General features: G+C 46.4%; 7 protein-coding genes across 7 annotated transcripts; 4 read left to right on the top strand and 3 right to left on the bottom strand.

The window, feature by feature from the left end:
* Positions 1-1,144: 1,144 nt before the first annotated feature.
* On the top strand, positions 1,145-2,835 carry BJ212DRAFT_1479221 (Alpha/Beta hydrolase protein; the record flags this gene model as incomplete). Its single annotated transcript, XM_041339837.1, has 8 exons — positions 1,145-1,585; positions 1,638-1,761; positions 1,810-1,999; positions 2,050-2,196; positions 2,252-2,503; positions 2,557-2,644; positions 2,696-2,723; positions 2,771-2,835. 8 exons carry the CDS (start codon positions 1,145-1,147, stop codon positions 2,833-2,835), a joined length of 1,335 nt encoding a protein of 444 aa, XP_041194785.1.
* Positions 2,836-3,195: 360 nt separating this feature from the next.
* BJ212DRAFT_1344167 (uncharacterized protein) lies at positions 3,196-3,630 on the top strand (the record flags this gene model as incomplete). Its single annotated transcript, XM_041335256.1, is given in 3 exon segments — positions 3,196-3,409; positions 3,425-3,438; positions 3,475-3,630. Coding segments are annotated over 3 exon segments (193 nt in total), but the record flags the coding sequence as incomplete, so codon positions are not given.
* Positions 3,631-5,158: 1,528 nt separating this feature from the next.
* On the bottom strand, positions 5,159-6,037 carry BJ212DRAFT_72677 (uncharacterized protein). The gene is made up of 3 exons (XM_041343924.1): positions 5,737-6,037; positions 5,330-5,623; positions 5,159-5,267 (listed from the first exon to the last, which is right to left on the bottom strand). The coding sequence occupies exons 1-2, from the start codon at positions 5,977-5,979 to the stop codon at positions 5,336-5,338; spliced, it is 531 nt and encodes a 176-aa protein (XP_041194783.1). The 5' UTR covers positions 5,980-6,037; the 3' UTR covers positions 5,159-5,267; positions 5,330-5,335.
* Positions 6,038-6,097: 60 nt separating this feature from the next.
* On the top strand, positions 6,098-6,618 carry BJ212DRAFT_1268023 (uncharacterized protein; the record flags this gene model as incomplete). The annotated part of the gene is made up of 4 exons (XM_041330696.1): positions 6,098-6,173; positions 6,225-6,282; positions 6,365-6,466; positions 6,528-6,618. The coding sequence occupies 4 exons, from the start codon at positions 6,098-6,100 to the stop codon at positions 6,616-6,618; spliced, it is 327 nt and encodes a 108-aa protein (XP_041194782.1).
* Positions 6,619-7,021: 403 nt separating this feature from the next.
* BJ212DRAFT_1586735 (Alpha/beta hydrolase family-domain-containing protein) lies at positions 7,022-8,949 on the top strand (the record flags this gene model as incomplete). Its single annotated transcript, XM_041342392.1, has 8 exons — positions 7,022-7,462; positions 7,515-7,638; positions 7,687-7,876; positions 7,927-8,073; positions 8,129-8,380; positions 8,434-8,521; positions 8,578-8,605; positions 8,655-8,949. 8 exons carry the CDS (start codon positions 7,022-7,024, stop codon positions 8,717-8,719), a joined length of 1,335 nt encoding a protein of 444 aa, XP_041194781.1. The 3' UTR covers positions 8,720-8,949.
* On the bottom strand, positions 8,577-9,288 carry BJ212DRAFT_1495432 (uncharacterized protein). The gene has a single exon (XM_041341530.1). It carries the CDS (start codon positions 9,211-9,213, stop codon positions 8,935-8,937), a length of 279 nt encoding a protein of 92 aa, XP_041194780.1. The 5' UTR covers positions 9,214-9,288; the 3' UTR covers positions 8,577-8,934.
* Positions 9,289-10,257: 969 nt separating this feature from the next.
* BJ212DRAFT_1446229 (uncharacterized protein) lies at positions 10,258-13,826 on the bottom strand (the record flags this gene model as incomplete). The annotated part of the gene is made up of 14 exons (XM_041338214.1): positions 10,258-10,646; positions 10,695-10,761; positions 10,792-10,883; positions 10,973-11,191; positions 11,539-11,543; positions 11,694-11,956; positions 12,050-12,158; positions 12,211-12,347; positions 12,434-12,566; positions 12,621-12,849; positions 12,899-13,100; positions 13,149-13,552; positions 13,577-13,672; positions 13,724-13,826. 14 exons carry the CDS (start codon positions 13,824-13,826, stop codon positions 10,258-10,260), a joined length of 2,448 nt encoding a protein of 815 aa, XP_041194779.1.
* Between the last annotated feature and the right edge of the window lie 411 nt (positions 13,827-14,237).

Genomic DNA, 14,237 nt, shown 5'->3' with positions numbered 1-14,237 from the left:
CACTACTAGTCATACGCGTTAACTCGAGGAGGCATCGGCCCCGACCCAAATACCCCCCCAGCGATATTCATCCCAATTTCCGGGCATGTGGGACTAAGTTATCTCTGCGTCTCTGTTTTGCCTCTTTTGGCATCTCTTTCTCGAGCTGGATCTTCGCTTCTGCTTCATCAGGAAATTCACACATTCCCTATTTTGCCCTTGAACAGACTTATTTGCACTTGACCGCCTTGTTGAAAATGGATCTACTTGTCCGAAATTTCAACTTGAATGTATTCAGAAAAAAAATATTGAGGTGTATTGATATATATGTTTTATTGTGTTTCACACTCAAAAAATATAAGATATGCTAGGTGAATGATGCGAGAGAGAGCAAACGAGTTTTGAGATAAGTGTGTTAAGCTGATTAAGGACATTAAGGAATGTGTGAATTTACTGATGTTGTACCGAAGGCTAAACCTCCTCTTCGGCACGTCTGGCTGTTCGCATACCAAGATCCTGTTAAAAGCTAAAAAGAGAACATAATTAGAGACGGCGGGACGACAGGAGACCAGAGAGCATACCTCAGTGTTGGAGACAAGGTATGATACAACGAGACGGTACGTATTATATATTAAGTGAGTGGATGTGATAAAGACGAGAAAGGGAATGTGCTATGAGGATGACGATTCAACAGATCCCCATGCCTTCCATACCTACTAAATCAGCTTTGGTACGCAGGAGGTAATTATCAACGCCACCGTTACTGCTCCCCCATAAAAGTAACGGGCCCGAGCCACTCAGTAAGCTCTCTGAATTCTCGCTCAATCCAACGGTCGATTTCTTCGTAGTAACAATAACAGTTGTACTCAAATGTTTTCTCGCTCTAATTCTACTATTCTTGCAGTGCCACTCAGCCAATGACAAGCATAGATAGACCTTACTCGGTTTCTTCAAACAAGCACGCAAAGTTCAGTCAACCGTACGGCATTCGTAGTCGGAAGACCCTGAGTCGGACTTTACTCAACATGTTCGCTTTAGCTGAATGTTACAGCCATCTCCGAACGATATATAATGCATGTTGATTCTTCAAGATAATGGTCAAACTGGTGTTATCTGAACCGGAAATCGATAGAAAGAGAGCTCCAGGTAGCAGTCATCGACAGTCATGACCTCCTCATATCCCTACACGCCTACAACACTCCGGACGAACGTGAAACCTCGTCCATGGGTGCCATTCAAGTCTTATGAAGGGCACGTCGAAGTCCCGCCCCTGCCCTTCAAGCCCAGGTCCGATGACTTACTCGGTACACACAACATCAGCACGCATATCATGCCTGCAGCCAATCCCAGAGTCACCCCAAAGATTCCAGTGCCCGAGCCACCTTCTCGCTCTTCGAAAAGAAGATCCGAGAGGGATATCAAGCATTTAGGACTTGAACTCATGGAACAACAGGCCTCGCTATGTGAGGACGGCTACTCCGGGGTGACAGACGAAAGGTTGCTGTGGAATTGCGTCAATCGATATGTAAAAAAGGACAAGGAGGCCGAAGTCAGGAGGAAGGGGATCACCTTGTTCCTTGTGCACGGAGCGAGTTTTCCAAAGGAAGTGAGTCTCGTGATGCCTTTTCATGCATGCTGAGGATCTAACCGTGTATTAGATATGTGAGACCAATTTATGCTATCTACTAGCTGCCTGTGGTGTCATAGATGAAATATGGTCATGGGAGTCAGTGCAACATGGGGATTCCGCTCTGCTAAACAGACAGAATCTCAGTGGTAGCTGTAAGAGATCGTTTTTCAGACCTCCCGCTTCGAATTAATCGACAGCAGTTGATTGGACTGACAATGCGAGAGACATTGCAAATTTTCTCATTAACTATATGCCAGAAGAGGTAGAAACATCTTCTCTCCCCATCCAACTTCATCGAGTTCCTGCATCCATTGGTGAATCGCGCCAAAAGAGTGGCTTCTCATCCCGGACTTTGGTTGTGGCAGGACACTCGTTTGGAGGTTGCTCGGTGTATGTCATCCGTAGTTCAGAGACCGATCGAATCTCATGATATTGCACAGTACGTTAGCCGCATTGCATTTCCCGGCCTTGTTCTCTTCGATGATCCTCGTCGATCCGATCATTGATCCTTTCCAAGGACTCGAGTGGGAGCACAACCAGTACTTGGCTGGGGCTACTTTGATAAGGCGCGATCGATGGCCATCACGGTGATTAAAATTTGACAATACTCTCGTTTCGGAGTACTACTGATTATGATTGTAGGGAGGACGCCCTGCGTTCCTTTAAATCTTCACCTGCGTTCTCTGCTTGGCATCCTGATGTCCTTCGGCTCTATGTCGATTTCGGACTGTACGAGGATGAAAGCGGATGTGTCAGATTGAAATTGCCTCCTATTCACGAGGCTCTTGTCCTTGCGAATTCACGAGCTAGCCGCGAAACCTGGGAATTGTTGGAAAAGCTTGACGAAAAGATTGAACTACTGTGGATTCTTCCCGGAAAACCAAGCTTGGATGTGTAGGTCAGGGTGGCGGAATGAAGTTCACTAACTGATAGGCGTTATCTGACAGGACGACGCTACTGGAAGTGAGGAAGCAGCGTGCTTGGCGCAGACCTGCAAATTCATCCAACGTCGTCTTCAAGTCATCTAACCATCTTGTCTGTATCTCGCCTTAAATTATTTCTATGACTGACATAATCGTACCTTAGATTCCTCAGGAGTCTCCAGAAGAGCTTGGTATGTTGACATAAAACTAATTGATTCCCATATAACTGTTTATACAGCAGGAGTTATGGCCGACTTTCTGAACAGGAAATACGATATTTCCTCAGGGAGATCAAAGCTCTAGAATCGCGTATATAAATGGGTGTTGTGCGACACTACACCTGGAAACTTTAGCAACCAGTCCGACGTGTACATCAATGGGACGAGTATCTATTTGTTTATGCCCTGGATAGTATTACATGGAGCATGGCATGGGTGTTTCCCAGACATCGAAAGTACACGCGGAGACAAACAAATTTCTAACTAATTATGAATATCTCGACAGATTATAGCTAAAGTTAAGAGGAACTGTCGCCTTTAAAGATCCATCATATCTTTATGCAAGGCTATAGTGACCCAGAGCTTTAAAGTCGACGTGGATGTCGTGATGGAGTGAGTGGGAGAGTAAAGTATGTTACTTTAGTTCTCCGACTCTCGTCCGCTGTATACTAGATAGCCACTTCCCGCGTACCTTTACAAAGATGCATGCGGATATATCTGGAGGATGCCACAGATATGATTGGCAGTCTGCTGAACGCTACGCAGTTGCCGAGTCTAAGAGGACCGACGTCGTGGACTCCATGCCGTTGGAGCCCATCACCTATCTGGTCAGTTGAAGTCCGAAATCTGGGCGCAAGCCCATTACTCGCACTCACTTTTTGAACGGCCTTCGGTGAAGTTCAAACGGTCGAACCTCCCGATATAAGGAAGCAATTAGAACTTACTGTGATATCACCAACTATGTCGAATATGGGGACAACCACTCTGGGACTTCGTCTCAGTTCGTCTCCTTTCCTCCCTCGCAAATTATCGCTAGAACGAACACGTCATAGCCCATTTGGGTTCGTGCTGGCACTGGTGGGACCAAAGCGTCAGCTTGAGGCGGGAAGTGGAACCGATAGCGCGAGTCAGTCTAGGCCCCGTCGGAAGCTCTTGAGAAAATTCCAACATCATGCCATCACTCTCGGAGCGATGATTTCCCTCATGATTACACCCCAGATGGATAAAAAGAACTTTGATCCGCTTCTGAGATTATTTAATGAATAGGTTGTTCGAAATTTGGCCAAATATCTGTCCGGACTTGGCATTTTTGAGGCTTTCGGAAGGCCGGTGAGTAGCACTTTGGAAGGGAGCTCAGGCGAATTTCAGGGCAGGTTAACATTGGGTTGACTTGGGTGATGGATCGCAGGCCAACGCCGCGTTTCGTCATGATGCTTCCTGAAGATCCTGCACGGAAATGAAGACCCGACTCCCGAGAATTCTGTTGTGTTGAGATTCTCGTGTGCATTCAAAACATACGAGCTGCACATGCTTCAGACGCTCAAAGCATCACAAACATTCACAAACACCAACATATCTAGTTCAACCTCATAATATTCGTACTGTCTCAGCCCCTAGTATATCCGGTCATCATCCTATTCTCGTGCTCAACACGCACCCCCACTTAATACCTTTCCGCTGACTGGTTACCCCAATCTGCCTCCATTCTCTCGCCAAATCACCTCCGAATGCCTATTCTCCTGCGAAAGGGCACACCGTGCTCTGTTCGAACAGCTAAAGGAACACAGTGTGGTATGGGAACATACCCTTGATATTATGGTCCAGGCGTGTATTGGCAAAGAAATCAATGAACTCAGAGGTTGCTAGGCAAAATTTGTCGTCATGTAGGTCCGTTTTTCGTAGTGCCTTTTTATGTCATCTTTGCTGAGCATGTTTCGCAATGAGTTATTCCAGGCAATCTAGATGCACCGCGAAAGATGTTTAATCTTGCACCTGTCGCGCGCCCAGGGTAACTCACCCCCTCACGTATATCATATGAGCCCTCAGCGCAGTCGCAGTCGCGTGACCGCTCTCGAGAACCAGCACAGAAGACTTAGACGGGCACGTCCAAGTTTACGCGGAGAGCGAAGGCGAGGATGAAGTAAGACCCGCAGGCGGGTTTCGATTTTTGAATTCGGATTCCGTAGACCTGAGTCACCCTTTCCAGCTTGTCTCGTTGCGGGCGCCGTATATGAGGAGTATGTGGTCTGTACGTGTGGGTCGATCAGGTGTCACCGCTAACGAGCCTGGATTCGGAGTGGGAGTGAGCACCACTGTGTCGAATACGACTATGATGGAGAAGCGGGTGGTGGCGGAAGGTGCTCCATGTCGGAGTTGCATCATGACCAGAGGGGTCTTTCTTTTTCCTACGTTCACGTTTGTCCCTTTTATTGTTGCTTTTCTCGTTATTCAGGTTTTCGATTTCGCTACTGTACTGCACTGTTCTGGGAGGATTCAAATGATCCGGTTTTGATTTATATAGCCATATCACGTTCCTACTACATCATTCCGTTCGTTCATCTTTCACTACATAAATCGCATGGTATGGTGTATAATCATAATCATGCCCTTTTATTCTTACGATAGGATGCTGGGCGTTTAAGATGAAATGAGACATGTGCGGGTTTAGCTTGAATGAAGCTGGGTCGTTAAAATTCGAGGTATTATGTAGGAGTATATGCTACAAGACAGCCGCATCTACATTCCATCAGGATTCAGCTCAGGGATCGTACAAGAAGAACTGAATAACCCTCACTCACCATTAGTTATGACGCATCAACTCGAGGAGGCGTCGACCCCGACCCAAATATCCCCTCAGAGATGTTCAACTTCGCTTCCCTCGATTTCCGCGCATGTGCAACTTTCGCTCTGCGTTTCTGTTTTGCCTCCTTCATCTCTTTCTCGAGCTGGATCTTCGCTTCTGCTTGTGCCAAAGCCTCATCTTCGGTCCGTTTGACATCTAGCTGCTCGCGTACTAAGATCCTGAGACGCATCCCTTCTATACCTAATAAATCGGGTTTGGTGCGCAGGAGGTAGTTATCAACGCCGCCATGCTACTCCAAGTGCCAGTAAACAAAAAAAATACACCACGTCCAAAGCAAACGAGCATAAAGTAACGGTAAAGGGTATAATAAGAAACCACCTTAAAAGACAAAGAGCAACATACCTTGTTAATACTCTTAAGCGCACGCGTCGTAAGCTTCACTTTGACATCCCGCCCCAACGCATCTGATGTCAAGCGTTTGGTGTGAACATTGGGAAGCCATGTGCGTCTAGTTTTGTGTTTTGAATGCGGGACATTGTTCCCGTATTGTTTGGTTTTACCATGGAAGAGACCGAGTTGGGAGCGGCGGAAGGGAGTGGAGATCTTGGATAGTGCTGATGCTAGGATTGGGGGGGTGGGGAACATGGTTGATGGTACTAGGAAGCAGCACAAGTTAACTTGGTTTTGGCCGGAAGTAGTCACGTGAGTAGTTTTCAGCTGCAGGCGTTTTGCTTCAACATCAACATTTTATTAATATTCCAAAATGTCCACAGACCCAAGAGATTCGACTCGGGAAACTAAGCTGTCTCTGCCGAAAACGTGGCGTGCAGAGTCTGCTGGTGAGTACAGTACATTCTCTTGATTCTACAGAACTCAACGCACACTGGCAGACACTATGGGCTCGATGGGCATGTTCCTCGCTGGTCTAGTGCTAGTTTCTAGAAATCGGTAAGTCTACTATAGGAAAGCCACCTTTCCATACTGGTTGCTCTTTCTAGGTGCCTCTTAAGCTCAGAACCCGTCTTCACAGGTACCTAGCATGGCCAGTGGTCCTCATCGCGCTCAGCAGCTTCATGAACCAGCACCCTATTCGCACAAAGGAGGGTGGGAGTACGCCTTGGACGGCGCTAATGTGAGTCCGCAGTGCATAGGTCTGACTTGAAGACACTATTAATACAACTACTACTACTTAGGACTGCGACGTTTGCATTAATCGTATCGCACGCTGCAATGTTCACGTTCACGGACCCTATGACGGGCGCGATCAAGTTTTCTTCCCCGTGATGATCGTGCTATATGTAAATCTATCTTTGGGTTTTGACGGATAAGATGTGGACGTGACTAGCGCACTGATTGACGGATTTGAGATCCGACTGTAGCTGTGTGACTATTTTCTGTTCTGAACATTTGGAATGTTTTTTTTCTGATTCGGCTTCAAGCTGGTACACCGTTATCATTCCAAATAGGTCCTTACTAGACCTTACTCGGTTCCTTCAATCAAATTCTGAGCCATCAAAGTCTGGTCACCCTTACGGAATTGACAATACAAAGCGCGCCAGTTTAATATTATAGTCATCACCGAGCGGTATATAATCCGTGCTGATTCTGCAAGATAACGGTCAATCTGATATTCTCCGAATCGGAAATTGATAGAAAAGAGAGCTCCAGACAGCAATCATTGACAGTCATGACCTTTTCCTATCCCTACACACCTACAACACTCCAGACGACGGTGAAACCGCGCCCATGGGTGCCATTCAAGCCTCATGAAGGGCACGTCGAAGTCCCTTCTCTGCCCTTCAAACCCAGGTCCGATGACTTACTCGGTACATACAATATCAGCACGCATATCATACCTGCAGCCAATCCCAGAGTCAACCCAAATGTTCCAGTTCCCGAGCCACCTCCTCGCCCTTCGAAAAAGAGAACCGAGAGAGATATTAATATTTTAGGACTTGAACTCATGGAACAACAAGCCCGGCTATGTGAGGACGGCTACTCCGGGGTGACAGACGAAAGGTTGCTGTGGAATTGCGTCAATCGATATGTAAAAAAGGACCAGGAGGCCAAAATCAAAACGAAGGGGATCACCTTGTTCCTTGTGCACGGATTGGGTTTTCCGAAGGAAGTGAGTCTTGCGATGCCTGCTTATGCATGCTAGGAATCTAATGGTGTTTGAGATGTGCGAGACCAGTTTACGCTATCTACTAGCTGCCTGTGATGTCATAGATGAGATATGGTCGTGGGAGTCCGTGCAACATGGGGACTCGGCTCTGCTAAACAAACAGAATCTCAGTGGTAGCTGTAAGAGATCGTTTCTTAGACCTCCCGCTTGGAATTAATTGACAACAGCTGATTGGACCGACAATGCGAGAGACATTGCAAACTTTCTCATCAACTATATGCCGGAAGAGGTAGAAACATCTTCTCTCCCCATCCAACTTCATCGAGTTCCCGCATCCATTGGTGAATCACGTCAAAAGAGTGGCTTCTCCTCCCGGACCTTGGCCGTAGCAGGACACTCGTTTGGAGGTGGTGCGGTGTATGTCATCCGCAGTTCAGAGATTAATTGAATCTCATAATATTGCACAGGACGTTGGCCGCGTTGCATTTCCCTGCCTTGTTCTCCTCGATGATCCTCCTCGATGCAACACTTGATCCTTTCCAAGGATATGTGTGGGAGCACAACCAGTACTTCGTTGGGGCTACTTTGATAAGGCGCGATCAATGGCCGTCACGGTGATTAAACTTTGACAATACTCTCGTTTCGGAGTACTACTGACTATGATTGTAGGGAGGATGCCCTGCGTTCCTTTAAATCTTCACCCATGTTCTCTGCTTGGGACCCTGACGTCCTTCAGCACTATGTCGATTTCGGACTGTACGAGGATGAAAGCGGATGCGTCAGATTGAAAACGCCTCCCGTTCACGAGGCTCTTCTCACTGCGAATCCACGAGTTAGGTGTGAAACCTGGGAATTGATGGAAACGCTTGACGAAAAGATTGAGCTACTGTGGATTCTTCCCGGAAAACCAAGCGAGGATGTGTAGGTTAGGGTGGCGGAATGAAGTTCACTAACTAATAGGTGTTGTCCGACAGATCAATGTTAGCGGAATTGAGGAAGCAGCGTGCTTGGCGCAGACCTGCAAATTCATCCAACATCGTCTTCAAGTCATCTGGCCATCTCGTCTGTATTACCATCTTACCTTTAATTATTCTATGATTGACATAATCGTGCCTTAGATTCCTCAGGAGTCTCCAGAAGAGCTTGGTATGTTGACGTGAAGGACTAATTGATTGCAATCTAACCGTTCATACAGCGGGAGTTATGGCCAACTTTCTGAACAGGAAATACGATATTTCCTCAGGGAAGTCAAAGCTCTAGAATTACGAGTGCTGCGCGACACTACCTAGAAACTTCAGCAATCACTCTGACGAATATATCAATGGGACGAGTATCTATTTGTTTAGGCCCTGCATAGTATCACACGGAGTATGGCCCATTAGTATTTTCCAGACATCGGAAAGTAAATGGGGAGAAAAACGAATCACTAGCTAAGCGTGAGTAACTCGACAGACTATTAAAGTTATGAGCAACCGTCACCAAAGATCCACCATATTTTTATGCAAGGTCATCAAGCGACCCAGAGCTTCAAAGTAGAGCTGGCTCCAAAACCAAAGTCGGCTGCGCTGGTACCTCACCATGAGAGGAGCTATAACAGGTAATGTCTCGCCAAATTTCTCCCAGCACCCATCCGATATGATAGGTGGCGAGAGGTACGGCTCAACCTCCATCGCAGCGAGCCATTCATCCAGGCGAGGCAAAGCTACCGACAAAGCAGTATCCTCCATCCGCATAACGGTCCGCCGCGTGAACATACCACACTCTACGTACTACGCAGTATCTGTCTTGATCGCGTTGATGAGATACAGATCGACGAGACATTGTGAAACCCCTTGGTCACCATCACGGTGATAGCGGCATTATAGGTCATGCGCGCCCCATGGATAATGATGGACTCAAGTCATCAGCTGACAGCGCGACTGCATATTGCACGAACGCTTGTGTGAAGTCGAATGTGGAGGAAACTGTCTTTGTTACCTTTTCGCTTCTGCAAGCTACGCCTAGTAGGGGTTCTGTCTGTAGCCGATGTAATTGGCTAGCAATGACGCCAGCATGTACAGCAACTCCTGCAACCAGATGAGCACCCACTCGTCCCTCAGCTTCAACTGCATTCCACAATCATCTATTCATTTATTTATCCCCTCTCCATCACTCGACAGGTGGATCGTTTTGCGACATAAGTCTTGTCACAACTTACAAGCTTTGATTCAGCTCTTCGTACGTCATTCCTTGAGATAACTAATGCCCAGATGATTTTCACGGCACCCTCGAACCTGGCTAGTACTTTCAGTTGGTCCATTTCATCACACATGTTACAACCTTCGTGAATGAGTGAGGATCAATCAATGTCAGTATATCTATCTTGTACCTACTTATCCTGCTCTCTGACCTTGTATTAATAGTTCTTCCATCGTCTGAAGGAACTTGGGTGATGCTGTCAGAGGTCGTTGTCAATGGTGTTCAATATAACTCCCATGAGTGTCAGCCCCACCCAAAATGTTTGGAAGGGACCCAAGTGGATCTCCTCAACTACACCTACAGATCACTAGATGACACGGAGAAGAATCAACTCATTTGGCTGTATGGCACAGTTGCATCAGGAAATCTACACATTACTTAATGTTCCTTAAAATCTTGAAAATTTGTATCAAGTAGACTACAAGGACTAAGCCAAATGTAAGAACATGCAAGAACATAAGTCTTTGCTTGATGGAGACTTGATGTCTTTGTGGGAAACATCATCACATTGTCATTAAGGAGCTTATAAGACACAAAAGTGTGACAAAAAATGATCTAAGTCAATATGCTATTTCAAACACATGGTGATCTATGAATCTGTTAACATAGAAGCTGGGCCATATGTCTAAAATGTTATGAAGTGTAAGGTTGTCCGAAGCAAAATCAGAGTCAAAAATAGGTAAGAGGTGACATGCATGAATAATGGTGTCAATGTGAATGATGGAGAGCTCTTGACTCGAGTCTGCATGAAAAGAAGGTCTTACCATCCACATGCCAGTGTCTGGATTCGGCTCATTCGCAATGAGTTTGAACCAGTGGATGAGGGTGCAAGGGAAAGTCTCTCGACTGTGCTGGAATGAAAAAAAACACAGGACATGACTGACGTCCATCCCATTGATCCCATCCTCGCTGGCAGTATTGACGAGGACAGTGTTGTTATGTGCAGGGCCTCAATGCCATGATGGTGCTGCATGAATGTGTTCGTGCCACATTCCACCAACACCGCTCGGGTCACTTGGTGCATAAAAACTGGCTGCGGCCGAATTAAATATTTTGATGCGGCCCTCGAATCATGGACATGCACTGAGGGGAACAGTGTCAGAAGTGTGCATGTCATCCGCAAGGAGTTGATCGAATAGAAAAAGTCGGACAAGGTGGGGGAGATCCAGTATGTGAAGCTCATCTGCTAACGCGTGGATATTGCACGCACGATATCATTCTTTGAAGACGCTAAATTGAGTAATTTGAGATATACATGAGGGAGAGGGAACTCACAATGGGTATGTGCCAATTTGACATTGCACTGTGCTCTGGGTTCTTCTATGATGCCATCTCCAGGCTTGTCCAAGTGGGGGCGCTCTGAGTCTGCCTGGTCTGCCGGATTGATCTGGATGTCTTCTCCACTGTCGTCATCACCATCATGATGGTCGTTAGTGCCATCGTCGTCGTCGTCATCATCAACTGCAGCAGCTGCTGTGGCAGTTGTTGCTGCTGCTGTTGGCATCGGTGTTAATGTTGGTGCTGCTGCTGTGGCCATTTGGGTTGTTGTTGTTGTTGCTGCTGTTGCTGCTGTTGCTGCTGTTGCTGTTGCTGCTGTTGTTGCTGTTGTTGCTGCTGCTGCTGTTGCTGCTGCTGCTGCGGCCGTTCAGATTATTGCTGCTGCTGTTGCTGTAGTTGCTGCTGCTGCTGCTGCAGCCCTTCGGATTGTTGCTGCTGCCGCTGTTGCTGCTGTTGCTGCTGCTGCTGTGGCTGCTCATGTGGTTGTTGCTGTTGCTGCTGTTGTGCCATGGCCGTTGTTGTCTGGGGCATCCACCTGCATGGTGACATCATTCTGTGCAGACTCAAGCTGGTCTAGTATGCATCCATATTAGTATACATTTGTTGTAACAAGTAGAAGATGTACCTAGATATGCTAAATGATCTAAAACGAATGAGTCAGTCAAGCATTCTGCATGCAGTGAAGTCCGAGTGTGATGCAGCAAGTTTGTCAAGGCACTGGTTGGTGAGCAACATTTGTCCAAGGGCATTGAATTTGCTGGAATGGCACCAAGGCTCCTTGATGGCCTTTATGTGTTTGGACTCCGTTATGGAGGAGCATATCCCGTTCGGGGCACCAAACAAATGGATGAGCATGGAATAATGGCACAGTGTGTGCTGGCGTGGCAGGGAAAATCTGTTGAATTGAATACTGGTATCTTGGAAGATTTGTCGATAGCGATGGAAGTGTCCAAGACAGTCAGAAAGCTGTAGAAGGGTGTCCTCTGTGATAATGTCTTGTCACATGATGTAACAGAATTTGAGGAAGGCCTGAAAACATCAGATGATGTCCTGAGGGATGTGTCCCTCAATCACAGGGAGATAGACCTTCATGAGGGCCTTGGAGTTGTCGCCAGTCCATTGAGAGAATCCATGTCCTTGTGGAAATCGATGAAGTCCTGCGAAAGGCGGAGCTGCAGCAATTCTGAGATGATGAGAAATTAGTTAGAACAATTGAGAAACACGCTGAAACTCACCGATGATCGATATCATCCAAAATTGCCTTCGCGCATGTCTTCCCATGCTCTTTTTTGAGATACTTCTCAACCCATGCCACGAGATGGTCTTTAAACGCTCCTTTAATAACTTGATGTAGGATGTCTGGTGCGAGAAGCTGGTGAATGTCACCTGTGAGGGAAGTCGTTGGTGAAAGGCTAAACATATGTTAAAACGATACCATTAAATAGTAGAAAGACTCACCACTACATCACTGATGACTCCCCATTCCTCCCAAAGTACTCCAGCATCAACTTCATCACACAGGATATCTACAACTTCCCGTGAACGAAGCCCACCCTCACTGCTGTCCAAATTGTCAGGATAAGCGAAACATCTAAGGTATTGGTGTTAGTACAGGAGATACCAAATAGACAGATGAATTACTTACTTTGTGCACCAATTCTGAACTACACAACCAAGGACAAGTTGCTCAGGATAGTCAGCAATATAAGGACTGAGACCATACACCACACATCTAAAATGCCTGTCCCCAAATTGGACAACCTCAGGGACAGACATGGCGGGCTTGAGTGATGACAGAATCCATGACAAAGAAGAATGAAACAGTTGTTTCTTAAATTTTCGGAAACACAGATCATCTGAATGTTTTTTTGTTGCTGCAAGACTTTGTTAGTATTGAGAAGCGCTGAGAAATTGAATACACACTTTTTGGAATGGCCAAAAAGCCAATGATGGCTACCACATTATGGTGAGCACAGCAAACATTATTATGAATGTTCCCGATTGAGGCATACAGCGGGTAGTAATCATTTTGTCCCATTGCGACTGAGACTGTGGTTTTGTCACTTCTGAGTATTACTGGGACAAACATTGAACCATGCATGGCAGGATCTTTGGCAATCTCATCCTGATGAAGTGTCAGTGAAAGGAATTGTGTTCATAGCATTGAACTTACTGCTTGGTCCCAGGCCCAATCGCCTGACATCACATTGTGCCATTGGCGAGTTGCGCTTTCACCCTGGCCTTTCCACTCATGATACAGCGCATAATCCATCTCATTTTTGAAGTCAGGATTGCCTAACATGTTGCAGATGATAGTGTGCGGGTCGTGGAACCATGTAGTGTATGTGGTGTCCATCCACAGTGTGAGATCACTTGCTGGATCAGCATCTGCACCATATTTCATTAAAAAACTCTGCCAAGTGACATCTCCAATTGGCATTTCATCGATAGTCGAATATAGGTCCCGATGGTCTGCAAAAGGAGGGGTGTCTCCATGTTGCGCAAGACCAAGGCCCCACAAGTGCATCAATTTATCGATGTCACCAGCAGACATCTGAACCTTCTTGTACAAAAACTCTGTGGTTTCAAACTCCAATCAACTATGGTAAGGCATCCAGTCACCTGGCTGTTTCAATGTTAAGGGAGGAGGTATGGTATCCGTGGGAACGAAATTACTTGCTGCATCACATATACGACCTGTGCAAAAATTATTTTAGAATGTACTGATGATAAAATTGAGCTACATACCATCAAGTTCAAGGTGATAGTCGCGATAGACTTCATCCACGTTCCCACTGACACCTGGGGCCATGTTATCATCTATGGCATCATTGCCATAGTCATAGTCCATTGTATCATCATGGTGATCAGCTGTGTGGAAGTTGACATTTGGAAGCAGCTGCTCCCCATTGTTTGGGTTGGATTCTGCAGGGCATTGGTGTGCATTTGCAGGCAATTTGAATGAAAAATTGTGGAGTGCATGACAGTGCTGTGTGAGACCTGACCGGTTCTTGAAATAGCGGTTGCAGCCAGTGTGTGGACAAGGGATTAAGTTGACATTGAATGTCCTGCAGTTTCATGCCATTGGTGCAGAAGTCAGAATGGAGTGTGACTATAGGTCAAATGTGAGTGAATAATCAGTGAAACGAGCAAAAATACGCACCAAAGAGACAAGAACACAGTGCACTTGAGGGCTCGGGGTGCAGGAGGGCTTAGCAGCCAGTGTCAAGTTCCAACTGGCACTAAAACAAGCTAAGGGTCA

The sequence above is a fragment of the Suillus subaureus genome, assembly GCF_016647635.1.
Source record: "Suillus subaureus strain MN1 chromosome Unknown BJ212scaffold_10, whole genome shotgun sequence".
Classification (NCBI taxonomy): Eukaryota; Fungi; Basidiomycota; class Agaricomycetes; order Boletales; family Suillaceae; genus Suillus; species Suillus subaureus.
The sequence above is the reverse complement of the archived record's forward strand: the minus strand, read 5'-3'. Positions and strand labels throughout refer to the sequence as shown.

Excerpts from the sequence above, each read along its gene's own strand:
- BJ212DRAFT_1495432 (XM_041341530.1), bottom strand. The coding sequence starts at position 9,213 with ATGTTCACGCGGCGGACCGTTATGCGGATGGAGGATACTGCTTTGTCG.
- BJ212DRAFT_72677 (XM_041343924.1), bottom strand. The coding sequence starts at position 5,979 with ATGTTCCCCACCCCCCCAATCCTAGCATCAGCACTATCCAAGATCTCC. Across the intron at positions 5,624-5,736 it reads CGCTTAAGAGTATTAACAAG|CATGGCGGCGTTGATAACTA; the intron begins GTATGTTGCTCT and ends CACTTGGAGTAG.